Source organism: Phyllostomus hastatus, unplaced genomic scaffold (assembly GCF_019186645.2).
Source record: "Phyllostomus hastatus isolate PE091 unplaced genomic scaffold, TTU_PhHast_1.1 phas_contig_29, whole genome shotgun sequence".
In the NCBI taxonomy this organism is placed as follows: domain Eukaryota; kingdom Metazoa; phylum Chordata; class Mammalia; order Chiroptera; family Phyllostomidae; genus Phyllostomus; species Phyllostomus hastatus.
This window is the reverse complement of record NW_025333835.1, coordinates 45066305-45092820: the sequence shown is the minus strand read 5'-3', so window position 1 is coordinate 45092820 and position 26516 is coordinate 45066305. Positions and strand designations below refer to the sequence as shown.

The window sequence follows — 26516 nt, the reverse complement described above, 5'->3', positions numbered from 1 at the left end:
CAGTGAGATACGGTGTCCAGGCATTTTCCAGCCCACATCAGGAAAATACTCATCGCAGTCCAAAAGGCGTGGAGCTCAAGCGTATTTTATTTAACAGTGCCAAGCCAGAAAAGCAATCCCAACTGCGAGCGATAGAAGGCTGGCAGATTCGGGGCATGGCTCGATGGACTCTCAGACACACCCGCTGTGATAGGCACAGACCGGCAACTGCGACCCAAGGACCCCGCGGGAAGAGCCGGGTTCTCCAAAACGTTCACAGCAGTTTCTGTGCAGAAGTGCATAATGTGACATGTTAGTTCAGAGCCTCCGGCAGCAACACCCTGGGGTGCAGCCTGCTGAGGGAGCCCAGGAGGAGTGGCTGCCGGGTCACGTCGGTGGCCCCTGGAGACTGCGTGCCCTGGTGAACTCCTCACCCCCTGCCACGCAGCACAAGGAAATGGGTCACGGCAGACAAGGCAGCTCCCTACGGTAAAGCCGAAACCAACATGGACGAGTTAGCCAGAGGCTTCTGGCAAAGGGCTGGGTCTGGCACAGTTAAGAACTGGATTCTTTTCTTAAGCAGAGAAAACAGAAGTCTCAGCAAGTGCACAGGAGACCGCGCCTCCCTGTTGGTTCTTGGCGTGAAGGGTGAGTAGAAATCACATGAAGTTCACAGAATTGTGGAGTCTTCAGCATTCGTAGGTGGAGGTGGGCCGGTGGCCTGTTCTAGTCATCGCTTGCTGTGGCTGTGGGTGCGGCAGTGATGGGTCTTAATCAGGGAGCGGCGAGAGGAGGAGAAAGAAAGAAATTCTTTTTCTCCTGCTTGCCAAATGTTCACCACGGTATTATTTGTAATTTCAGAAATTTGGAATGAAGTGTCCAAAATCATGCAAGTTTCAAAGTAACTTATGGTATGTCCAACAGAATTTTATGTATTTATCAAAAACTGTATTTTAAGAACTAACTTTTATTTATGGATTTTAGAGAAGGAGAGAGAAATGAAGAGAGAGAGAGAAACAATGATTTGTTGTTCCACTCACTGAGGCACTCAGTGGTTGCTTCTTGTATGTGCCCTGGCAGGGGATCGAACTCGCAACCTTGGTGCAGCAGGACAATTCTCTAACCAACTGGGTTACTGGGCCAGGGGAAAAGATAGCTTAACAAATTGGAAAAATGCTCACAATCGAATGCTCAGTGGAAAAAAATTCAAAACTTGGTCTAACATGTATTCCAATTTTTATAAATATGCAAAGAAAAAAATGAAAAGAAAAATTTTCAAATGTTCTCAGCTCCTTCCTGGTAAGATTACAGGTGATTGCAATGGTTCTATTTATAATTGTATGTGTTTAAAAACTCTAATCATACATATGCATTGCTTCTATAGTTAAACCTCATATGAGAAGAATGGCAATGACGCCACAAGCATAATTAGAATTTACATGCATAATTAGAATTTACACGCATACGAAGGAGCAGACTCTAGCAATAACCAGCTACCCAGAGCTGCAGTGGAATTTTCACTGAGTCAGTAAATTGTCCTTTACGGTCCTTTACTGAGAAAGGCACTGGGGGGATGAGGGGGGTTCAGAAATCAAAGTCCTAGCCCAGCTGGCGACACCCGGGGCTGGTGGGGAGGCTGGGGGGGATAGGAAGGCGCCCCCCGAGCTCTGTGGTATGTGCTCCTGCTGAGACTGCACCGTGCTTCTCAGAGACACGGGCCAGGCAACGCCATCTACCACTGGGCCGCTGGGCTTCGGGCAGGGCTTCCAGGAGGAGGTGACATCGGACTTGAGTCTTCAAGGCTGAGTGGAGGAACAGAATCGGATGTTCAGGCAGAGCGGATGAGTAAGGACGCAGAGGCGAGCGAGAGCCACAGCTCTGTGTGTAAGCCTCGTGATGCTGAAACCGAGGGAGGGAAGAAAACCCGCACTACAGCAGTCCCCCCGGGGGTGGAGAAACAGAGGAAGGCTGAAGCAACAGGAGGAAATCTGGGGTTCGGAATGCCGTCTAGGTTTCTCTCTTGGCCCTGGATGGGTGGCAGCATCGTGGGCCCAGCACGGGAATAGACACGGAGGAGCAGGCTTCCAGAGACAATCTCGGGGGCCTCTGTTATCGTTAGGAAGGTAAATGAGAGACGGCTTTGCGGCCCAATCATTCATTGGTTCCACAAGTTTTAGTTGAGCGAGTGCACACTGGTCCTTACGGAACAGTCATGGGGACGTGAGGTGCCGCGCAGGGAACAGAGTCACTGCTATTCCAGTAACTGTGTGTGGGTCAGACGGGCACCAGATTGATCAGGGCGACCAGTTAGTAACTTCTCTGACGTCTAATGACTGGGGTGTACGCCTGAAACTAACACCATACTGTGTGCCAACTGTAGTTGAAAATGAAAAATGATTTTAAAAGCTTAAGCTGGATTCTATGAGGCACCGGGAGTCGGAAAAGGCCCCTAGGAGGGGCTGCGGGAAGGTTCAGGTCCAGACAGTAATGTGATCACAGTGTCATTGAGGGCAGCATCGATCGAACCCTCTCTTTGTGCCAAGAGGCTTGTTTCACTGAGCCCACGACACAACCCTGCGCGTAGGTGGCGCCGAGGGGCAGGGGCGCGGCCCATGCAGCTGGACTCTGCCTCCGCCACGCTCTTACCCAGAGCGCCAGTGCGTCTGTGCCAGGCTGGGCCTTGAGACGTGAGGGCTGAGCTCACGGGAAGGAATGTCATCACCCAGAGCTGCTGAAGCATGAGGAAAGAGTTGCGGGTGGGGGGGGTGGAGAACTGAGACACGAACCCCAGGGAATGCAAGGAGGGGTCAGGAGCTCGGAAGGCAGACCCGGGGACCCGGGGAGGGTTGGGTGGGAGGCCAGGCGGGGTCAGGAGGAAGGGGACGGGCGGCTGCATCTCGTCACCCACACGGCCCAGAAAGGAAAACAGCTGGGACGCCCATCAGATTTAGCAATCGGAGGGTCAGTGGCGGCCGGGGTGGGGGCGCCTTGGCAGGACGCATTTCCGTGCCGGGGCTGGGGGGCCCGGAGTGCGCGTTGACAGGGACTCGTTGGAGGCAGCGAGTTTGCTCTGGGTGTCTTCGCCTCGGGTTCGGCTCCGAGTGGAGAAGGATGACCCTGCAGGGGTGAGCCTACCAGAGGGAGGGGCTGAGGCGGCAGGAGAGAGCAGAAGTGGCCGATGTAGCAAAGTCCTGGTGGGCGTGAGAAGGACCAGGTGAGCTGGCCCCGGTCCAGGACTGGCTCCCGGGTGAGAAGAGAGACACCTCTTCCGCCGTGACCGAGATGGGAGGGGAGGGAAGGAGGCAGCAGGATCAGGAGTCCTGATCTCTTCCCTCCTAAGTCCGCAGTGTCCTCAGGGGCCCCAGGGAAAGGCTGCCACTTACGGGGGAGGGGGGGTGCATTCCGGGAGGGGTCCTACCTGAGCTCTGGCTTTGACACAGGGCTGGTGGCAAATGGGAGTGGACGCCGCCTGAAGAACTGTCCAGAGGACCCCAAGGAGCCTCCCCCGCCCTCCCCCGGTGGCCACTGAGTGGCAGCTCGCGCCTGTGGCGGCGGCCCCCGCGCAGCTGCCGGGTTTCCCCCAGCAGGGCCCGCGGCCAGATGGGGCACAGGCCGCCCGGGCGGGCGGCACCTGCCGCAGCAGATCACTTGGGGCTTTCGCCGGGCTGGTCTCGGACAGGCCCCGAGGCACACGCTGCCCCGCAGCCCAGCGCAGCCAGCTGGCCAGGCCAGAGTTCTAAATCATCTTCAGATTCCCTCCATTCAAGGCAAACCCCTGATCTGCAGCACCTGGGTATAAAACGTGTATGAAAATAGAAAGCAGGAAGGGTCCAGGATGCTTAGAGCTCCCCGATCAGTGAAGGAGTTCTAATGTTCCCGTTCTGTTTCAGTCCTGTGTACATAACGTTACAAGGACTGCCTCCCTTTGATGCAGTCAGAGATCTTTGCTTTTTTCAAGCCTCCCTGGGAACGCAACTGTGAGACATTTCGTGGCTGGACTGTGCGGCATGTCAGTCGCTCCGGGATGACAGTCCTCGCTCCTTGCAAGGGTTTGTCGCCACTGCACGCACACCGCACAGAGGATGTCACTGGGAAGGCCGCTTGGCGTGGGACCAGGCAGCAGTCTGGGTTACTTTATAACCGGCTGCCATAGTTTCCTGTCCATTTACGATCTGTGACTTATTGCTTCATAACTGACGATTTCAAAGGTTTACCAGGGGGCCACCAAAAGGCTCCCTTATTTCTTTCTAGCTCATTCTGAACTGTGTTTCCCTAGTGCACGCTTTGTAATAGTTAAAAGAGCACATTAAAAATAACAAAGTAGAATGAACAGATAACTGTAGAGGGGAACTTCAGGTAGCTAGCTGTCAGGTTTTTTCCCCTGAAGTCAGTAGTAATTCATATACAGAGGAAGGATTGGATAATTTCCCTGAACTTGCGGAGTTCACACGGAGTACCTGGAATTTGAAAAGCCAGCAAACAAACAGCGTGCAAACGTGAGAAAACAGCTAACTACACTTTGGTTCTCGCTTGGAAGTCTGGTTCAAAGACAGTTTTAAGAAGTAACGAGATTTCGGCCAATTTAGTGCTTAAATAATTCAGAAACTCGCTTGAAACATGTCAGATCCTTGCACCACACTTCAGGTGTAAGTTAACCACATCAGAGGTGGTCATGACTTTCTCTCATGTTCTTCGAGCACTCCCCACGGGAGATCTGGGGCACCCTGAGGTCCGAGCTGGTGCTGCCTTCCTCAGGCTAGGCTTTGGCGCCCGGGGAACTGACAGGCGCTCCTCCATGACTTCTTAAAGGGCCAGTCCCTTTCCTCCCTCTTCCCCGCAAGAATCAGTTCATTTCAAATGATAAGCCTGCTTCCTGGTATTGGCTAAAATACTTTAAAATTCTTTTATCATATTTGACTTTCTTATAATACCAACTTTTCAAACTGCCGGGGGGGGGGCGGGGTTTGAATGCTTTACCGGACTATGTAAATTTACTTTCTGTGGGTCCCCCACAGTTTGACCTTAATATTTCTTTCTGCAGCATGACTACACAACAGTTATAGCTGGAGTCCTTGAACTATCTAGATTTGATTGTAGATTGCGGCCCGATAAGTATTTAGTTGATGAAACCAGGAAAAATTAACCAATAACACGAGAGCACCAGTACTAAACTCCAAAAATAAAAGCAAAAAAAAGAAAAAGAAAAGAAAGAAAAATCCCTCCAAACTGAGTAGCTGATTCCAAGTGGCTTGACGTTAGGGAGAAGATGACACGTTGTCAGGAACGCACGGTGTTACAGTTTTGTGCGGTTGTGACGGAGGAGGCTTCCAAGGCTGAGAAGTAGGAACCACCCAGCAACGGGAGGAAGACGGTACAGCCCCTGATCTCTGAATGAAATCGGGAAGGAGGTGGAAACTCTCTGAGTGGGGAGGGCGGTCCGACCAGGCTGTCAAGTTCAGGCGGGGGCGGGAGGGAGGGACAGACAGAGGGAGACAGACGGAGCGCAGCGCGGGGCAGGGCCGGGGGCGAGACCTCCCTGGAGAGCCCGGCGGCGGGGAAGGCGGGGAGCGGAGGGCGCCGCGGGGGCAGGGGCGCTGGGGCGCGGGGAGAGGCGGGCGGGAGCGGACGCAGCGCAGACGGCGGCCGCGGGCGCAGGGTGGCAGCGCGCCTCGGCCCAGCGCTGACAGCGCCCCCATGTCGCGCGGGCGGCGGGCCCCGCGCCCCCAGCCGGAGTTCTGCGTCCCGCGGCCGGAGTCGCGGGGAGTCTGAGTCACGGGCCACGCGGGGGCGGCGGGAGCTGCCCCGCGGGTAGTTATGAAGACGGACCTACAATGACCAGCAAAGGGAAACACGTCCCCATGCCGCTCAGGCGGTCCATCAGCGAGCAGCTGCGGGACTCCACGGCCAGAGCCTGGGATCTACTGTGGAGAAACGTCCGGGAGAGACGGCTGGCAGGTCGGTGCCTCGAGAACCGGGCCGGGGGTGTGGGGGACGTGGGGGGCGTGGGGCGGGGGAGGGGGGTGGTCCAGGGGGAGGCTCAGCGTCTGTCACCGCCCCGGCCCCCCAGCTCTCCGCTTCGGGCTCCCGCACGGGGGGTGCAGAGCCAGGGGTCTGGCGGAGCGCCCCGCGCGCCCCTGCAGGCGGTGAGCTCCGCCCGGCGCGCAAGCTGACAGCCCGGCCAGCGCGGCTCTGGGCCGGGCAGGCGGGGCAGAGGTGCGCGGGCCGGTCTTGCCGCCGGAGGGGGCCGTGCCGTCCCAGCTGCTGTGTGTCTGCCGCCCAGCCGCCTGCCGCCTCAGCCCACTAAATGCAAGAATACGCGGTCCCCAGACCCAGTGGCCCCCCAGAGGGCCGCCCTCACCGTCAACTTGGCCTCTTCCACACGGAACCCGCCCCCCCATGCGTGTGTGGGAGGAGGAGGGCTGGCAGCACAACCCCAGCGCTGGGAGACCCGGCATTTGGGGGCAGGATCTGGGGGAAGACAGGTGGACGCCGTGGCTGCGAGCAGCTGCTGGAAGCCCCGTCCCGCTGCGGATCAGGCTCTCCTCACTGGAGGTTCCAAAAGACGCCTCCCTCTGGGAATCGGTCGCCCGGGAATCCATCGCCAGGGAATCAGAGGAAGACAAGAAGTGATTGTTGGGAGCCAAGGGGTCCTTGAAAGTTCTTGCTTATGTCTGGCCGCCAGCCCGGCCCTGGTGAGCCCTCCCGCCTGGGCTTGGTGGCCTCAGCTCTGGTCCCTCGCTGTGGAACCGTCCTCTCCTTGTAGGGCCACAGGGGCAGTGAGCGGTCTGAGTCTCGTGGGAGCCCTAGCTGGGAGCTTGAGGGCTGGGTGGTGGCCGCACCCCACGGAGGAGAGTGGGCCCGCGGCTCAGTGGGGAGAGTGCCCCGGGCAGTGTGGGGCCCAGGCCCCACCCCCAGTGCTGGTGCAAGGAAGATGTTCCAGGAACTGGGTTCCTGAGTGTGGTCAGAAGGGGCCTGAGCTGACCACGAGTGGGGCCTCTCCAACAGAGCTGGTCAGCGGCCACAGGGGCAGAAGAGAGTTCTAGAGAAGAAGGCATGAACCGCGGACAGAGGGAAGGGGTGCCAGGGGTGGAAAGGGATGTGCTCCCGGTCCTGGGCCCCGCCCCTGTCCCTCACTGCAGAACTGCAGGGGCGTTAGCTGGATGCCACACCTGCACACCCAGCAGCCCCGCCTCCCCGTCAGCAAGGCAGAACCTGGGAGGAGAGGCCTCGAACCTGCACCACGTGGAGCGCTGGGTCCTCATCCACCCCACCAGTCAAATTAGAAGTAGGGACTCCAGACCATGCCCACCCTTGACGCGGCCAGCGTGAGAAGTTCGGGCCATCCTTTCTCTCCCACACAGAGGCCCCATTCAGTGAGCACCCGACAGATTTTTGATCCGGGCCCAGACGTACTCCGTGGTGACCCGGGAGTTTCGACTGTCAGTTTGGAAAGACCTGGGCGTGCGTCACAGCCCCCCCCTCCCCCGGGAGTGGCAGGCAGCAACTTCCCGTCAGTGTGCCCAGCTGCAGCGTCTGCGCGAGGGGCGGTGTGACCGAGAGAGGAACGTCTGTGGTCTAGGAAACTTCTGTTGTGTCGCACCTTCAGGAAGCGCACTGCACGTGGCTCCTTCCTCGCTTCTGCTCTCTCTAAGGTTGGCGGGTTGGCCCCATCAGCGTGTCTACCCAGGAGGGCTGCCCGCCCGGGCTGTGCTCGGTTTTGCCAGAAGCCAAGGTCACAGGCGGCCGCAGCCCGGACTTTGTCCGGAGGAGCCTTGGGAAGGAAGAGCGTGTCATGGGGAGACTCGCCGCCACCACTAAGAGTCCCCAGGAAAGCCACGCATTCTCACGGGTTGTAGGCACCGCAGTTTTGTGAGGGCGGCGGGGAGAACCAGTTTTGATTCTGGAAACAAGCGATGGGTAGAGGCGTTGAGAATGTGACTGCGTGGAACTCGGGGTTCGGCGTGGCTTCGGGATGGCCAGGGTAAGGGCTCAGGATAACCCCAGAGGAGCGCGGTCATGTTCTGAAATGGCAGCGTGAGGTTTCGAGACGTTTAATCAGAATGGCAATATCTGTTCATCCGTAATCTGCTTGCCACGCCGCTCTCAGCAGATGCCAGCAGGTGGCTCAGCCGAGACCGAGCCACCCTCTGCCCCGAGGCCCTCAGCGGGCCGGGACGCTTGCCACCCAGCCCAGCCAACTCCGTGAAGGAGCTTCCAGATGCAAATGGATTTTCTTGGGTTTTCTCGAGAAGGTAGCTGAAATATGGAACTTTGGCCACGGGACATTGAAACACTTAGGTTATTAATGTTGGCATCCGCTCAAGGGGAAAGTATTCTTCATTGGTCAAAGCGTTCTTTATGCGGCCCGCTCCGCACGATCAGAATGACCCACTGTGTGAACGGACCCGGGGAGCCCTGCCCTGCAAAGAGATGCGAGGAAGCTATTGACTTTTTCTTTCTTTCTTTTTTATTTTTAACTTCTCCTCTCAGATCCAAGTTTTGTGCTGGAGCTTTTGAACTTCCCTAGAAGTGTCTTCTTCTTATCCTCAGCCAATAGAACAGTGTCCAAAGTGACCTACAGCAAACTTGTGTTTGTTTTCCGAAGGGATTTGCTTCTTCCCTTTGCTTTTTCGCACCCCAAGGAGGGAAATCCTCATCCTGACTCAGTCTTCCCTCTCCTCATGAAAGGCTGTCTCGTCAAAGACACAGGGAGAGGAGGACTGTTTCAGCGTACTGCTGCCTGTGGACGTGTGTGCTTTGGGGGCCTACTGGGGAAGCAGGGGATTACACGTCGTCGGAAAAAAGCATTTCTTACCACACGTCACAACGACACGAATTCTGAAACCAAGGGAAGGGTTAGCTCTGAATGAGGTTCGAATGTGTTCGCTTCATCACAAAATCGTAAAAGGGGGTTATTGTGTAAAAAAGGTGAATATTGGGAGCTCCTGGGCTTTCCAGCTCTGTAGCGGCTGCCAGATTTTCATCGGATCGCGGCCCTTTGGCCAATGCACTCGTCTTCGTTTCCCCAGACTCTGCCCCCCAGGGCCCGCGAGAGGCCTCTCACCTGTCCTCTCCGTGCTGATGATTGCAATAAGGGTGGCGATGGTGGTGTGTCCCCTAGGTGACAACGTTAGCCCGCGTTCAGAGCAAGATGCCGATTCCAGTTGTCAGAGGTCAAAGGCCATCTGGACGCGTTTCCTGGCCCACCACGCCGCCCCTCCCCTCCGTGGGACCTCAAAGCCTGTCTCTAGGGCTCTCTGCCGCCTGCGTCAGTGTAAAACCGCAGAACAGAGCTAACTGAGTTCGCCGCTCTGTCCCTTCTCCCGGAGCGACGGACAGAGATAACCCCGGCACCTAAAACAGCTTGTCCCCTCTGGGGGATGGTGCGTGGGCTCCCGGAGAGTTGGGACAGGCAGACAGCCCCACCCCCAGCTTGTCGGTGCCCCTGTGTGGCAGACCCTGCCCGTGGCCATCAGCACCCGAAGCCAAGGGCTGCGAGAGTGAGAGATGCTGTCGTATCCCGGGGGCGGGCGAGCAGCAGGTTCCTCTGGCTTCCCTGGGTCCGTCATCAGCCACCTCGGGTCGGGCGGGGGGCAAGTCCGAGCTTTATGGCGCTGTTAAATTCTAGGCAGAAGCACGCCCTTTTACAGACCCTGGTGTTTGTAAGCAGTCACAACTATCTTTCACATGTTAGGGTCTGAGAAAATCCCAGTGAGTTTTCTAAGGCTTTCTGCTCCTTTCTTTTAAGACCCTGCTCTATTTTGATGGAAATGCAATCCACACGTTTGATTCCTTTACACTCGTGTGACAATGTTTAGGTAGCTTGTGGACTAATTGATGTCCAGGTCTTTTGATCTCTTTCATAGTCACATTCTAAATAACTTCTCTGAGACACGGGAAGTTATATTGCTGCCAAGAATAAACTAACGCAGCGATTTTCAACCTGTTTTTTATTCTGGTGGCATACATAAACTAATTACTAAAATTCTGAGGCACACCAAAAAATGTTATAGTTTTTGCCAATCTGACAAAAAAAGTAGGTATAGTTCTGATTCATTTATACTGGACAGCTATTGTTGCATTGGCTGTTGTCATTTTTTTATTTTTTATTTGACAATCTAAAGGAAAAGAGGTCCATGTTCCTGACGAAACAGTGAGGCATTGTATGTTTTAAAAAATTATTTTGGCACAAGGGTTGAAAACCACTGAGCTAACTTAAAACACTGAAAAGTTTGAGTTCTGTTAGAAATGCTAATTCCGCCAAATGTCAGCGGCTTCTCCTCACGTTCAGGCAGGTTCGTCCACTCTGAGCGTCCCGGTGGCATCCCCGAGGTGACGCAAGCAGGAGACCGGGACTTCACTGCAGAGTGGTGTTGAGAGCAGAACAAGGGCACGCGCCTGGTCTTATTGAAATCGAAGCGTGTTCCCTGGTGTCAAAAGTGCAGGGCGATGCTGGCTGACCCTGTCCGTGTTGTCACAGCGCTGCCCTCCTGCTCCACGGTCACTTCACGGAACAGCCAGCCCACTCTGTCAGGGTTGTTTCCCCTTAACGATTCTTGAGAGGGAGTCCAGTTGGATGAGATGTGTGTGAGCAGTAACAAAAAAAAATGCGAGTCCATGCACACGCAGCCCAAGTCGGAGAAGGCGAGCGCATCCAGTAGAGCTCCCTGCCGCAGCTGCACACGGAGTCGTCCGGGCCCCGTGCGGAGGTCCTGGCTGCATCCCAGAGGCTCTGATTCGGTTCGGATGGGGCCTGAGGTCCAGCCTTTTCTTGAGGTCCTGGAGGTGTTTCCATGGGAAGTGGGGGTGGAGAGCCCCGGCTCACGAGTAGCTACCCTGGGATAACGCACCGAAGTCTGTGTCGAGTACGAGGTCATACTCGACTTCCCTGCGAAAAGTGTTTGCTTAAGTGAGGTTGGAATGCATGTGTTGTTTTATAGGAACAGGGGAAAAAGAAGGCCAGTGCATCTGGAGAATGATGGGAAAAGGTGGTGGGAGCGGGTGGTAGGAGACATGAGGAGTCTCCTCGGCTCAGCCAGGTCGTAAGACCAGGCCAGGCCCGCTGCTGGGGCAGCGAGGTCAGACTTGGTTCCCCGGCAAAGAAGCAGGAGGTTGGAGCAGAGGGGTGGCGAGACCTGAATACATTGCTAGTGGAGTGGTCCGGGGGAAGGAGGAATGGTGGCGTGGACTCGGGTGGCAGTGATGGGGCGGGAGGAAGGGACAACTGGACACTCGTCTCAGACCTGGAAACCACAGTGCTGACAGCCTGGTTGCTGGGGCTGAGGCAGAGGCGTCAGGGCCCCCTGGTTTGCAGCACCATGGCTGAGAGGGGGACCCCCGGCAGGTGTGCGTGTTGCAGCTGCAAACGAAACTTTTTTTTTTTTTTTTTGCATATGACAGCTGAGGAGAGAGGCATTCTCCTTTGGCCAAATGTAGGGCACAGATGCCTATTAGACATTCAAAACTAAAAGACAAAGAGTTGTATTTCTCTTTATGTGAGTCTGGGAGAAAAGTCCAAACCGGAGATATAAGTCTGGGGGTTCTTGGACTAGAGGGGGCTACTCAGGAAAAGACTACGGAGAAGAGGAAGGCTCCGGGGACCAAGCCCAAGGCCATCCTTTATTTACGGCACCACAGGCGGGAGTGAACTTCACCTACCTGGATGTTCACAGTTGTGAGCCCGAGAAACAGGCTTTATTCTTGCATGGCTGTGTATCAGTTATTGTGTTCCCTTCCACACAAACAGTTCTACACCGCTTCTCCCCGCCCTGTACTATGTACATGGTAAACTTTGGGGGAATTAGGGAAATAGCGACACCGTTCCTCAGCTCAGCATTCTTGAGGCAGAAGCAGAGGGACGGTAGCGCTCTATCGAATAATCTTTTGTGACAGATTTAGTATTTATTTGGTCCTAGGACTGTGGTGAATAGAAAACAATCTTAGGAAATCAAGCTCACTAATAAAATATCATTTTAATTTAGAAATTAAATTAGAGAGTAAAAGTAAAAGTTCTTCGACAAAATTTGAAGAAAAGACTTCTCAAGGTTGCCCCCCATACATATAAAAAATTAAAATACAGGTAACTAAATAAAACGGCCTTAGCAGAAATACTTCTACGGTGACTAGAACACGTTGGCCCCGCGTGTAACAGGGAACGAGTTTTATACTGGGAAGCCGACTCCTCCAGGATCATGAAGTCTGGGAAGAGTCTAGTCAAACAACGCCCACCTTGTAAGAAAGGTTCTGTTTACTGAAATGTCCACTATTGCATAGGTTTATCGGTTATGATGTATCCGTCATAAAGTGGATTGAAGGGGGAATTTCTCAGAGAAAAATAAATAACATCTTAAATTGTTGTGTGTGTAGGGAGTGCAGCTTAAACTTTGCTTAAACTGCAGGTTGGCCAGCCCCAGGCAATAACTCAACTTCCTCCTGCAACTGGAGTAAAGAAAGGTTGGTGTTGTTTATTGCTGGTGGTTGGTTACCCTGGATAGAGACGCGAGCTCCATGAGTTGGCTAGAATTCCTGGCAAAGACCGTTCGATACAATGTTTGCCAGTCACCGAATTGATCATTTAGACATGGAGCACACGTGTGTGTGTGTGTGTGTGTGTGTGTGTGTGAAAGCCACATGGACTCCTCTTTTGTGTCTTTGTGCCTTATGCTGAACAAAACAACTCAGAAAGGAGAATTTGCTCAGAGACCTTAGCGCTTTCTGGGGGTTCATCCAACAATGTACTTCCGTTCTGCCCCTTTGCGAGTTAAGTGATATTGCAAAAGGAAAACAAAAGTGTTTTGAAAGAGTTACAACATTCCTGGGCTTTTTTTTTTCAGAGCCCTTGAATGTTTAGTTCTAAAACAGTCCAGTTAAAGGACAAACATTTCCGTCGTGTTTGTAGTTAGTCAATAAGTGTCTATTGAGCCACGAAACAGGGTCGCTGTCAAACCCTGTTGGGACTGGACTGCAGGATATTAATTCAGCGCTGTGGTTTTATCCTGGCAAGGCACACACATTTTATTATGCTGCTCCAACCACTTAACTCATCTCTCTGACCAGAAATAGAGCCAGCTTCCAGAAATTGCAAAAGGACACTCTAGAATGTGCCGTGAGTACATAATATTGCATTTGCAAATCTGCCGTGTCGAGCCATCTTACATCCTCAGACGGAACATTGCCTTAGTCCCACTTTTATCTCCGAAAAACAGTTCAGAACACTGGTTCTGCTATTTGGTGTAAAAGAGAATATTTAATGGACAGGCCACCGTGGGGTACTGTGTGTATTTAATACTTCTTTCTCCTCCCTATGTAGGAAACTAAATGAACAAGAGAGAATGCTTCTGCAACCTCCCGAAAACTAATATACTTACTATTTCACCCTGTGCCTCTTATTCTCTCTCCAGCTGGATAAGGTGGAGACATTGCCAGGTGCCTTGGAGGATAATTGAGAGTGCTTCCTGATGCAATTTAATATTTTTCATTAGAAGAATACCCTAAAAGCACAACTGTTTGACCGGATGTGTGGGAAGGGTGACGGTGTAAGTGACACAACTATTTAGCACGCGGAGACGCAGGGGTGCCAGATGACGTCGCAGAGGTGGTGGGGCAGTGCGCCTCTGTCTGGCCTGGCTTGGACTGGAGCTGTGTTTACCACAGAACCCCTCCAGAACAGTGATGGACTGCACTTTTCCTGGCCACGCACTGCTGGCTGGATAAATAAATCACGTAGTTATTTTCTCTCCCCCGCCCCAAAAGACTTCATAAGCTGTAGATAGAGGAGCCATTGGTAATGTGAAAAGGAACCAAACAGAGCTTTTACCTATTTCAGTGATTGCTTTCTTTCACTCTTTCTGGAAAGAAAGACCAGGTTCATGCTACGTGTTTGGTTTCTAGCCCTTCAATCTCAGTCAAAGTGATAAGAACCAAGGAAAAAGTGCACTCAATCCATGAGAGCAGTGGTTTTCCTCAGCCCTTTTCATCCACATACACTAATTACTGACATTCCGCAGCATGCCCCCAGATACGTTTCCTGCCGATCTGTCAAGAAAAAAGGGGCACCGTTTTGATTCATCCACGCCGGATGGCTATTCTTGTGCTGGCTGTTGTCATTTGTAGTTCACAGGCCAGCACTCGATCCACTCGAGTGCTGAGCCACACAAGCCAGGGTTGTTGTCATTTTTCACCGGACAGTCTAAGGGCGAAGAGGTCGGTGCCCCTGACTGAGCACTCAGCTATTGCGTGTTGTAAAGATCCGTGCAGCGCACCGGTGGGCCGTGGCTCGCGGGTCGGAAAGCGCAGCTTCACAGTGGCCCCCGAACGGTGGGAAAGGGGTGGAAGCTGTTTGAGATAGCATCGTATGCTTGTGATTGCAACCGTGCCGTGGCGATTCGCACCCGTGGAATTAGCATCCACTCGGCCCTAACGTTGATGTAAACATTGGCCAGGCAGGGCTGCCTGCCCGGAGGGAGCCCAGATTGCGAAGTGTGGTAAATGCAGGTCGTGAGAGCTTCGGTGCACACCCCCCAGGTCGGCGGCGGCGGCAGGTGCGCTGGGAGGTGCTGGGCGTGGCCTCACGACCTGGTGGCTCACAGCAGCAGCGGCGGCAGCCCGGGCTGCGTGGGTGTGAACCCCGCCTCCAGCGCCCAGGCGGTGGGTCCTTGAGCGAGAGTACCCATCTCGGCGTTTCTTCTTCCTCGTCTCCGAAAAGAAGGGTAAGCACAGTCCTTACAGGGTTGTTATGAGGATTAGGTCAGTTAATATTTTTACAGCATTGGGCCTAGTGTCTGGCTCCTAATAAATCCTGGAGAAGAGTTTATTAAAGAAAAAAAAAAAACTGGAGAAAAAAGCTGCGATGCTTTCGGCTCCGGCCTTAAATCATCGCCCGGCAAACCCGGATTCTTCTGCCGTGACCCCGTGTCTTAGGAGCCCATTCCAGAGGCCGAGATGTGACCCACACTCGCCCGGCTCTGCCTGGGATTAACCATCAAACACGGTCCCACGCGTGTCAGCGGCATGGTGGGCGGCGTCCGTGTGACCCCATCCATGTTGTGGCCTGAATCACTCATCACGCGCACATCCTGTCTTTCTGAAAGACCATCCGCTCCGGTCACCAGATCTGTTCCCGCGTCCCTGGCCTCCGCGAGAGTGGATGGAGGCCCCACTAGGATGGGGGAGGTCGGGCTAGACCATCTCTCGGTCATCTGGGAGACCCGTGAGTCACTAACACCAGGCCACGCCCCCGCCGGAAGTGAGATGTCTTGTGTCCCTTAGCTCCTTCTCGGGGTGGGGTTTACAGGACCTTGGGACAGGGAGAGGGCGGGAGCCGGGGCCTGCACCGCCGGAGTAGTTCTTCCCGCTGCTGGAACCACACCTGCGGGCATCCGAGGCGGGAGGGGGACAAGCTAGGAGTCTCGGGCCTGCGCCACACTCGGGCAGGGCTCTGAAGGGGCCCACACTTGGTTTAATTTCTGTAGTTCTCACCTTGATAGTATTTTTTTAAATGATTTTATTTATTTTTAGAGAGAGGGGAAGGGAAGCCTGCCTCTCGTGCGCCCCCTACTGGGGACCTGGCACACAACCCAGGCGTGTGCCCTGACTGGGAATTGAACTGGCGACCCTTTGCAGGTTTGCAGGCTGGTGCTCAATCCACTGAGCCACACCAGCCAGGGTGGTGTTATTAGTAGTTATTGAACGGAGGGCTCCCGTTTTCATTTTGCACTGGGTCTGGCCAGTGATGTAGCTGACCCTGCACTCCACCTCTTGTGGGGTCGGGCCTGGGTTTGTAAGCTCACCGCCTTCGGTGATGGGGTGTAGTTAGGTCAGATAAGAGAGACGTGTGACGTCATCACAGGGTATCAGACTGGAAGGGACCTTGGTGTTTTCCTTTGAGCATCCACGGTCCACAGGCCACACGCCCTGCACCCCTTGCCCTTGGGGAGGGTGGTCTCCCGAGAAAGTGTGTTTGTTTTACGTTGTTGTTTATTGATTCTGAGTGTCTTGCTGAAACGAGGCAATAAGACGACCCCCAGTGTTTACAGGGTTATAATGAGTATCTTTGCATCCATTGAAGCAAATATTGTATTTAGTTGTTTTTTTTTAAAGTAGTGCAGATTGCAACAAATTACATTCTTGGTCGGCTAGATTTTCAGATGCATGTCTTGCTCTGAGAATTTAATTAAGCTATTTCTTAATTAAAATTTTATTTGCTATACCCATAATTCATTGATTGAACGGCTGCTGTTAAGTTCCTGGGGGCCATTTCCTGTGTGGGCTTCACCTGCGGCGCCCTGCTCAGAAGAGGAAACCGGGAGGAGGAGAAAAAAAGCCGGACCGTCGTCACCAGGGATGCCCAGCTCGCAGCTGCCGACTTTTTATTCTGTCATCGCGTCCCTCGGAGAACCGGAGAGCTGACCAGCGTCTCCTCTCAGACATCACAGAGACTAAACCCCCCTCTGCTAATGGAAGTTAGAGAACCTCATTTAATGATGCAAAAAAGGACATTTTCCTTTGTTTGAAAGTTAAGTTCCCTACTTAAGGCAAAGGATTTCTGAGCAACCAAATAAAATGAGTGCGTGAATTTTCAGTGGGTTTTGCCTAGTTCTGAACAGTGACGCGGACAAGCAGGGCGTGCGCTGGGCCGGTGAAGCCCGGGCTGGATTCCCACCTCCAGGGCCCCCCTCCCCGGCTGCCTGCGGTGCTGGGCCCAGCCCGGCCATCACCCTCGGGGCTCCTGTGGGGGGAAACCAAGGCTTGGACGGGTCCACCGCCGGTTCCAGGAGCGTTACCGCCGGCAGCTGCGTGAGCTTGTGCGAGTGGCGCCCTTCGCGCGGCTGTAACATCTGAGAGATCCTGGTGACCCCGGGGCCCACACCGAGGTCCCGGTCTGGCTCTTAGAAAGGGGTGATGTTCATGGTGTCACAGTGACGATGTGGCCTCAAGGTGGCCACAGGGGGCGACAGACGGGAGCCGCCCATGGCGCGCTGGCCTTGCGGGGTCCCCACGATGATAACGACGGTGATTGTGAGGATCCGGAACGCCTGTGTAACACCCGTGTCCGGTTCAGCGTTTCCCACGACGGCACTCTCACAGCGGCCTCAAGCCCCCCGCGAACGCCCTCTGAGGTGGGCAGCAGAGCAGCCACAGCGCTGACCACGCTGATGAGTCCAGGAGGACAAGGGGACGGGCGTGGTGACCGGCGGTCCCTCGGGCAGCGAGGGCGGAGGGCTCTGAGTCCAGGCTCCCGCCCGGTGCTCCCGGGGCGCGCAGCGCGGTGGGACCGGCCAGTGGCTGTGAACCACAGCCCTGGCTCTCAGACCCGGTGGCCGTGGGAGCTGCCCCCGGAGAAGCTCAGTGCTGTGACCTGCAGGCCCCCGGGTTCCTGGAGTGAAAACCCTCCCCAGGAGGCCATGGGGTGAAGGGGGTGGCGGGGACGAGCCTCCCAGGGGTCTGTCTGCTGCTGTTCACGCACAGCCTGCCCGGCGCTGCGCTCCCTCGGGGCCCAGGGGAGGCTGCGAACCGCCCTGGTGATTTCGGGCGCCGTGCAGCGCCTTCCGGTCCTACGCCTCTGTCTCCCTCCGCTGGGCTGGGTCCTCCTCGTTCGCACAGACCAGCTCGCCTCCCCCAGGGTTTTGTTCCCGGTTCCCCTCTTGCGCTCATCTCCCTCTGACCCGTGAGCGCCCCTGGCGGGGGGCGGCGGTGAGGGGCGTGTGTGCCAGGCCCCCGAGTCAGCGCGATGGCGCGCGTCGTCCTGGGAACCGTCCCTGCGAGACGCCGCGGTCACTGGCGACGGTCCCCGTGTTACCGATGGGGAAGCGCCGAGCCCTGGCCGAGGGCAGCGCAGCCCGGCCAGCAGCGTGGGGTCTCACCCGGCCTCGGTCCCGCCTCCCCATTCGTGCGGTTCTGGGCCGCTTCCGGTCTCACCAGCAAGGCAGCTTTTGTGCTGTGATGGAGAAGCTTGGTCTCACATTTAAAAACAAATCCTTTTACCTGCTACTGTATACTCCACGCGGTAAAATAGACTAGTTTTTTTTTTTAAGAATTAAAAAAACAAATGCCTTTCTTCATTTGGGAATCATTTCCTAGCAAGCCTCAAGAACGTGAGGGGCCTTGATAGAGATACGACATTTATTTATTCGAGCTCTTTAATATTATGAGGAATTCCAGGCAACCTCCCACCCTCTCCTTATTTTAGCTCCAGAAAGGAAACACGAAGTATTAGAGCACATGGGAGCCTTATAGACTGTGTGGCTCAAGCCACTCGTGTCACAAGCGCCGGCTGAACCTCAGAGAGGTTCCGCGATCCTGCCCCAGGTCACACGTCTCACGAGTGACAGGCTGGAGACTAGAGTCCAGCTCCACGTCATAGTGAGTGACCTCTGGGCTGACAGGTCAGATTTATTGTTGGCTACCCATTCATAAGCAAAGTGTCCATATCTGAAATTAGTCCAGGGTACAAACTTCTCCAGGGACAGACCTTCAGGAGCGAGGCCTTTCCCGTGAGACCTGTTTGTAAGTGTCGGCAGCCGGGATCCCTGTCTCGGGACAGTGAATTCCAGGGACTGGACTTGCCCCCTCTGTGTGCTCAGTGCACCCCCGTGCCCCAGACCCTGCCCGCCCCACCACGACCCCACCTTTAGGGGCTTGGTGCCCCTGTCAGCTCTTCGGGGCTGAGCAGGAGAACCCTCCCCGTCCTCTGGCTGTGATTGTACAGCTAAGAGACACTAACGCCGCCGCTGTTGTCGCAGGTCGGCGTGGGGAGAGAGGAGGAAGCCTCGTTGTCATTTAAATATTAGATTTTCATCTATTTAAGATAAACATGTGCTGTTTTGACCATTTTTAAAGCTAAAGAAAAATATGATTTTTTAAAACTTTTCCAAACTATATTAGCTTTTTTTTTCCTTGCGGAGACTTCACGTTCTCATTGAGTTAATTTATTCCACGGATGTTTATTCAGTGCCTGCGGTGCGAACACTGTCCCGGCGATGGGGGATTCTGTGCTATACGAGCGACAGAACCAATGCCCACACGGGGCCCCCCTCGGAGCGGGAGACAGATGACACTGAACACACACGTAGTGGGTGCTGTAAAGGACAGATGGACAGGCACACCGTGAGGACAAGGGGACAGTGAGAAGCAGCTGCCGGAGGAGAGGAAGGTCTATGTTGGACCCGACGGCCAGAGAAGGGCTCGCTGGGGCGGGGGGACTGGAGCGGAGACCCTCCCTCCGAGGTCTGAGGCGGAGAGGAGGGAAGGTCAGTCCTGAAGCAAGGGGCCGTGTGTGGGTGTCTGCGGAAACTTGGGGTGCTGGGGACGTTTGGGGCACAGCGACAGCACGGAAGAGGGGTTCACGGAGTGTCAGGCTTCAGCAGCCTCACGGCCTGGGAAGGAGCCCCAGTGTGACCTTGGGCCTGATTTGCTGTGAACGATTATCTGGCGCGTGTGGGCAAGTTGGAAAGAAAAGGCAGGAGAGGTCGAGAGTGGAAGCATAAGGACTTTCTAGAGGCCTCTAGCTCACGTCTCAGTTATAAAAAGGTACACCGCTTGCTACTCACAGGCGGGTGCACTGCTTAGTGAAAAGGAGGGCGAGAATGACCTCTGGCCCTCGGTTTCTCTAAACGAGGGGGAGGGACTCGCTAGACCGGCTCGTCTGTGCAAAAACATTTACTAAGCGGACATCGTATTCGGACACTGCGCTCTGCTGTGCCCTGAGGGTACAAGGATGGAAAGGACACCCAGTCTCACCCTCGAGGACCTGTGGTAGCAGAGACACACAGAAGACGGGGGCGGGGCGGGGATGGAGGCGAGAAGTTGGACGAACTTCACAGAAGAGATAGCCCCCGAGTTGGGTCTTGCAGGAGCGGAATTTCCCTCTGAGGAGAGGCAGGGCCAGCGCATCAAAACCGCAGAGAGACGCGGCGCGGCCGGGGAGCTGATGGATGTCGCTGGAACCTTGGGTCAGGACGGGGCGCAGGCGGAGAAAGGGCTGGGCAGGTGAGCGGAGTCCAGACCATGGGCGTGTGGACCCCCACCCACCCCGCTCAGAGCGTCGGCACCCTCTTTTCTCACTCTAGGACTTTAGGGTCACTGGAGTCACTTTCCCTTCTCCTTTTCGGGCTGGAAGGAGCATCACAAGCCCCTGTTTATTTTTATAGCCACGTTTCCTAAGTTTCCTGGCTCCCGCTGGGTTAAAGAACACACGTTAAGAGACGCTTTTCTTGCATGCGTGTTACAGACACCCTGAGGTCTTCTGTGGCTTTTCGAGGTGACGTTTGTTGAATCAGCAGGACCCGCAGAACCACTCAGTGAACTCCCGCTCCCAGCCTGGCTTCCCGGGGGTCCTGCACTCCGAGTGTGGGTGGGGTTGCTGGTGTTTGCTCGTCTGGAGCGTCTGATGTGCGTAGGGCACACGACAGACCTGGCAGCCTATTGTTTCCACAGTCGGGCTCCTGTGAGTTCTTCATCAGTTTTTCTTTTCTTTTTTCTTTCTTTTTTTTGTCATTATTTTTTTAAAGATTTTTATTTATTTATTTTTAGAGAGGGAAGGGAGGGAGAAAGAGAGAAACATCAATGTGCGGTTGCTGGGGGCCGTGGCCTGCAACCCAGGCATGTACCCTGACTGGGAATCGAACCTGTGACACTTTGGTTCGCAGCCCGTGCTCAGTCCACTGAGCTACGCCAGCCAGGGCTTGTTTCTTTTTTTAAATCCTCATCCGAGGCCTTTTTATACTATTGATTTTGGAGGGAGAGGAAAGGAGAGAGAGAACATACTATTGATTTTGGAGGGAGAGGAAAGGAGAGAGAGAACATACTATTGATTTTGGAGGGAGAGGAAGGGAGCGAGAGAACGAAAGAGAGGGAGAGAGACAGCGCGGTGCGAGAGAAACACTCACCGACGGCTGCCTCCTGGCCGCGCCCCGGCTGGGGATGGGGCCCGCGCCCTCTCTGGCGTGCGGATGACGCTCCAGCCGGCTGAGCCTCCCAGTCAGGGTGGCTCCCTGTTCCGGAGGGCTTTGGGGCGACCGTTACTTTCAAGGGACACCCCTGAAATGCAAGTTGGAGTGGAGAGTTGTATTCCCTCCGTCATCACTTCCGGGACTTGGGGCTCGGGCCAGATGCATTCCGTCATTCCGACGCTTTTATCGACGGCCTGCTTCGTGCAAGGCTGCCTGTCGGGTGCTGGGGACACCGACATGAGTGTGACAGCATCCTTTCTGTCGAGCAACTTACAAGTCTTGGTGACGTCTTATCATCCTGATAAGAAACGTGATAATTCTCTGACTTCAGTATACAGACTGAATGGTTTTAGGTCAATGGTTAAAAAGGTTTTACAAAATTTCATTAAAAATAGTCAAGTTCTTTGATTAAGCATAAGCACAGCCTCTTATGGGGGGGGGCGCGGCTGGATGCATTTCTCCAACATACGAATGGGAGCGAGGGGGACAAGGCGGAAGAAAAGCACTAATTCATGGTGGACAACTCGGGACTCCGGTCCGCACAGCTGCTGGGGAACACTCGCCCTTTTGTTCGCAGGGCGCTGCTCTCTGGAACCCTCCGCTCTCTGCGATCGCCCGCGGGCCCTTCAAATGTCACCGGGGCACCCACAAAGTGTCCCGCAGGCAGCAGTCCCTCTGAGGCATTCCCCCCATGAAAAGCCTTGAATGACATCATCGCCCAGTGAGAGCATCTGCATGTGAAAGGCAGTGAGCTGGTGGAGAACCCCACTGGAGACAATGACCGGCTTCATTCCTGCCTCCACCGATAACTGGCTGCCCGCCCTCTCCCCCGCCCCCCCAGAGATCTCGCCGTGACCCAGGTCCCCTGGGCGGAATGCGGGAACTATCAGCCCTGCGCTTGTGACCTCCGGGGGACCGAGCGCTGAATCCGGGAGATTGTTGTTGAGACGGTTAGAGCGAACTCCCACCACTCTCTCAGCCCCGTGTCTCGGACTCTCTCCCGGCCAGCCTCCCACAAAGGCGAAGCGGCCTCCTGTGCTGGGGGGGGACCATTGCCCCCCACCACGGAGACTCCGGGGACACCCACAGCGGCTGTGTTGATTGAGTCCTCGATGCGCACCAGCCGCTGTGCTGAGCACCTTACACGCGTTCATTTTGCTTCCTCCTGCTGACCCGCAGGCTGGGCAGCACGAACACCCTCGTTGTATAATGCAGACATGTGGACTCTAAGGTGTATGTGGCTCTTGGCCTGGGCTCACAACGCTAGGGAGTGTCCTGAAGGCAGAGATGGAACCCAGGTCTCCAGAGACCTCTCTCTGCCTCTCTCTGTCTCTGTCTCTCTCTCTCTCAATATATATATATATATATATATGTGTGTGTGTGTGTAGAGGGAACTATATGTCACAACACATTCACTGTCATCACCACACTTGGCTGCCGCTTAATCTCTAAATCACGGACAGACATCTTCACAGTGGGGACAGAAAAATGTCGACCAGCTAAGTGGGGCATGTCCAGGAAAGCCCACGGAGAGACTATGTATGAAAAATAAACAACATGTGATGTTTTAGGCACGAGGAAACCAACACAAGACAGATTTTTTAAAGATTTTATTTATTTATTTTTAGAGAGGGAAGGGAGGGAGAAAGAGAGAGAGAGAAACATCAATGTGCAGTTGCTGGGGGTCATGGCCTGCAACCCAGGCATGTGCCCTGACTGGGAATCGAACCTGCGACACTTTGGTTCGCAGCCCGAGCTCAATCCACTGAGCTATGCCAGCCAGGGCTACAAGACAGATTTCGGAAGACTCACGGAAAGACATTTAAACGATGCAGTCGTCAGCAGCCCGCCCTCCACCCAGACAGAGCCGGAAGTTCTTCCTGAGTGTCACCGGCTCGGGGCCACACTGGAAAGCGAGTCTCACTCCTTTTTGGTTGGACGCCAGTGTCCCCAAAGGAAAAAGTAGCCTTGGCAACGTATTTGACCATGGAACACTGACCTGCTCTAAAGAGCAGATCCATTCTCCAAGCGTAAAAAAGATGGTCCCCATGGATATGCCCATGGAGGGACCATTTTCCCCCATTAGACACTGTATTTATTTACTTATCAAACCAACATGCTGATTACAGATAGCACGTGGATTATAGAAAAGCACCCAAAGATAATCACGGCATACTTCTAAAGCGCACTCGAAACAACATTTTGAAAATATTTCATGCAGGCAAGCTGGTATTTTTAAAAAATAAACGTAGTCTTCCAAAATAATTTTTTTTTCACAGAGACAGCAGATATGCGGCTGTTCTGGGCATTTTAAAATGGCAACATTGCTTAATCATCACACATCTGGTGTGGCATTGGGAGACTGAAGCACTATTTGTGGGTAAATGTACAATTATTTCATAGATATATTTCTTTCCAGGAAAATTATAATAGCTACTACACCACTTTGAGCGCTAACCATGTCCCAGGCACACATGTTTTATATTTAATACCGAAAGTGGGCCTCACAAGTACAGTATTCCATTCATTTTTCTTTTAGATTTTATTTATTTATTTTTTAGAAAGAGGGGAAGGAAGGAAGAAAAAGAAGGAGAGAAACATCAGTGTGTGGTTGCCTCTCATGCGCCCCCTACTGGGGAACTTGGCATGCAACCCAGGTCTGCGCCCTGACAGGGAATCGAACCAGCAGCCCTTTGGTGCACAGGCCGGCACTCAGTCCCCTGAGCCACACCAGCCAGGGCACATTCTATTCATTTTTCGAGTAACACAACGGAAGCTGACAGAAGCTTGGCGACTCCGCAGAGGTCAGGGCCATCTTCTCCTGAGGCTCCTTGATGGGGGAGGAGCGCAGCCGTTTCTGCTTCGGGAGAGAACGAGCACACACACTAAGCGACACACGGCACCGCTGGGGTGTTGGCGGGCCACCAGCACCGAGGGGAGACACGCGGGGTCCGGCGGGGGGAAGGCCTGCCGGAGTGTGGCCGGTAGGGCAGTGACCTGGGTGTCACAGTGTATAGTTCTAATGTGAGCATCCGCCTGAAGTGGCATGTGGTGTGCTCGGGTGTGATGCTGTTGTGTTACAGAATCGCATGCTTGTGATTTTGTAATAAAGGACTTGGTCATGGAAAAGGGGCGTTACTTGTGCCGGACCCTGCAGCTCCTTAAGTCCCTCCGTAAGATCACCGACGTGAAAGCATTCAAGCAACATCGTGTAATCAATCCTCGGGTCTCAGTACGAAGAACCACCTGGGTTGCTTTCTCAGTATGTGTAATCTGGAGCCCGCGGGTTAGAGGGTCACGTTGGACGGACAGGGGTCCGGGAGCCTCCGGAGAACGGTGGGGCTGTTGGTCTGTGGGACCCACTCGGAAACCCCGCTTTCACCGCCGCAGACGCTTCCCATGCAGTCCCCTTCCCTTCCCGCCCCCTCGTGTCCGAGGACAGGAAGAAGACCAGAGACAGCAGGGTGAGGGCCGGGCACGGTTCATGGGGGGTGGGGGGGGCGTGTCTGCTTTAAGTCATTTTACTGACTTACCCCCAAATAAAATTTCGTCTCAACTTCAGCCTCGTACTTGATGGCCTTTTTTCAAAAACTTGAGTGAACCTACGTGGGGTGTGAACGGATGGAGGAAGTTCTCCCAGAAGCCCCAGTTTGCTACAGCTCCCCGGGGCCTCCAGGCTCACGGCAGCCCAGGGGATGCCTGGTGGGGACGCGGGGTTTCCTGTGTATTCCTATCACCTGAGTAAGCCGGTTTTGGGCATCCGGTGGCTCTCACAGTCATCCCGAGGGGAGCTTTCCCATGGGACCCCACTGAGCTGTAGTGCGCGTGTGCTGGGGGAAGGGCCAGTGGGGCTCAATGTCCGTGGGCTTTTCTGTGAGTTCATGGATTGTACTCTGCAGCTTCACCTTTTCACTGGGGATGGAAGACACTGTTAGATTTCCCAGCACTGGGGATGGGACTCTAGGGTCTATGGTACGTCACGCACCAGACGATTCAGAGGGCACCGTGTGCATTTGGGAAGGCCCTTTAATCCCCTTCTTTTTCTGTCTCTGGGCATGTGGCATTTGGGGAGTTTAATCCAACCTAGGACGGATAGGCAAGAGAAGGGGATTAACCTTTGAAAACTTTACAGCTCCTCACACCAAAAGGTTTTGCGGAGAAATGAATTCCAAACCCAAGGTTCTACCGGGATTCCGTCATCATTGTCTTCATCCGTTCTCTTTCCTCTCTGTGTAGAGAGGGGTCGGGCGGTCTCTGCAGACAGAGCTGCTGGCCGGAGACAGCAGACGGGAGGGCCCGGGAAAGGCCTTCATCCCGGTTTCTTCTGAGCAGCTGCAGCCTGAGGTGCCGGCTGTGTGTGTGCTGGGCAAAGGCCGAGGTCAAAGTCGAGGTGCACTTTCACTGTTTAGCATCAATAGGGAGCAGTGTCAGCTGCTCAAAAGGCACAGTTGTACCCGTGATGTGCTCCAGAGAGCGTGACAAGTGACCTGTGATGCTAACGACAGACTCATCTGATGTGTAGGTTCAGCGCCTGCTCAGTTTACTACTGAAAAAGAGAGAGAAGGAAAGGTGTATACGATATACCCTACATGCTTTTGGCACACAAGGGAGGAAGGAGTTAGTGGCAGCAAAACAGACCCGGGGCCGGCAGGAAGGACGCCGCTTGCCTGGACCGGGGTGGCAGCCCCTGCCTTCGGGAGGGAAGGTTTCAGGGATGAACTTGACACAGATACAGAAGGTCAATGTACGACGGTCCATCTGCGAGTGCCTGTGACTGCTCTCAGTGTTCTTAAACGACACGCGGGGTCTTTATAGAAGAGGGAAGCAGAGGTGTGTTGTTGTTGTTGTTGTTTACTTTCAGTAATCCGGGTATCGTAATCCCTTGAAGACACGCACAGCCCAGAAATCACATGTAATATCTGCTCACTCGCAGTGAGTGAGCAGCAGAAAGCACTAAGGCCGACAGGGGATGGGGGGCAGTGAGACAGTGACCACCCCCTTCTTTAAATCACTGGCCTGAGTATTCTCAAGACGTTTTTGTGAACAAGTGATGGAGGATTTTCTTCTTAAAATAGAAAAGCAGTTTCCGGGCCGGCCCTGACTTTGAAACTCACACTCTAATTCTCTCTTGAACCTCAGCTTCTGGCCTTGGCTTTGTTGTAGCCGGGTCCCAAAGACACATTTACACAGTCTGTGTGGAACTTTTCATTCCGGGTACAAGCCAGCCCCGTTTCCAGGTTGGGCCCGAGCCCTGCACCTTGGCAGGAGGCACTCTTGCTGTGCAGGACGGCGGTGGGGCGTGGGGGCGGGGGATGCCTGGCTGGGGGAGGCCTGTTGGCAGGGTCCGGCAGATGGATTTGGGGGAGAGCCTCCACTGGTCCCACCCCTTTAGCAAACGTTGTCAAATACTCTCAAGTAACACGTTTAACTTGAAAACGAATATGCATTTGCTTATTTTCGGGCCAAGAGCCATTACTGCTGTTAGTCGTGTATAGAAATGTATGTTCAGTTTGTGCATATCAGAGCACTCGGTCTGTATGTCCCTTTAGAGCTTTAGCTGCCCGGTCCATGCGGAGCAAGTCCACTTTG

General features: G+C 54.4%; 1 protein-coding gene across 2 annotated transcripts in view; it reads left to right on the top strand.

Moving 5' to 3' along the window:
- Nucleotides 1–206: 206 nt before the first annotated feature.
- The window catches only part of STARD13 (StAR related lipid transfer domain containing 13), a 190654-nt gene continuing 164344 nt past the window's right edge, over nt 207–26516 (top strand). The window contains exon 1 of one of the 2 annotated variants that reach the window (XM_045838937.1): nt 207–627. In XM_045838937.1, coding sequence (XP_045694893.1) covers nt 486–627 — 142 coding nt within the window. In that variant the 5' untranslated portion in view covers nt 207–485. Of the gene's footprint in view, nt 628–5575; nt 5935–26516 lie in introns of those variants that run through there. The other variant, XM_045838938.1, reaches the window with a different exon arrangement.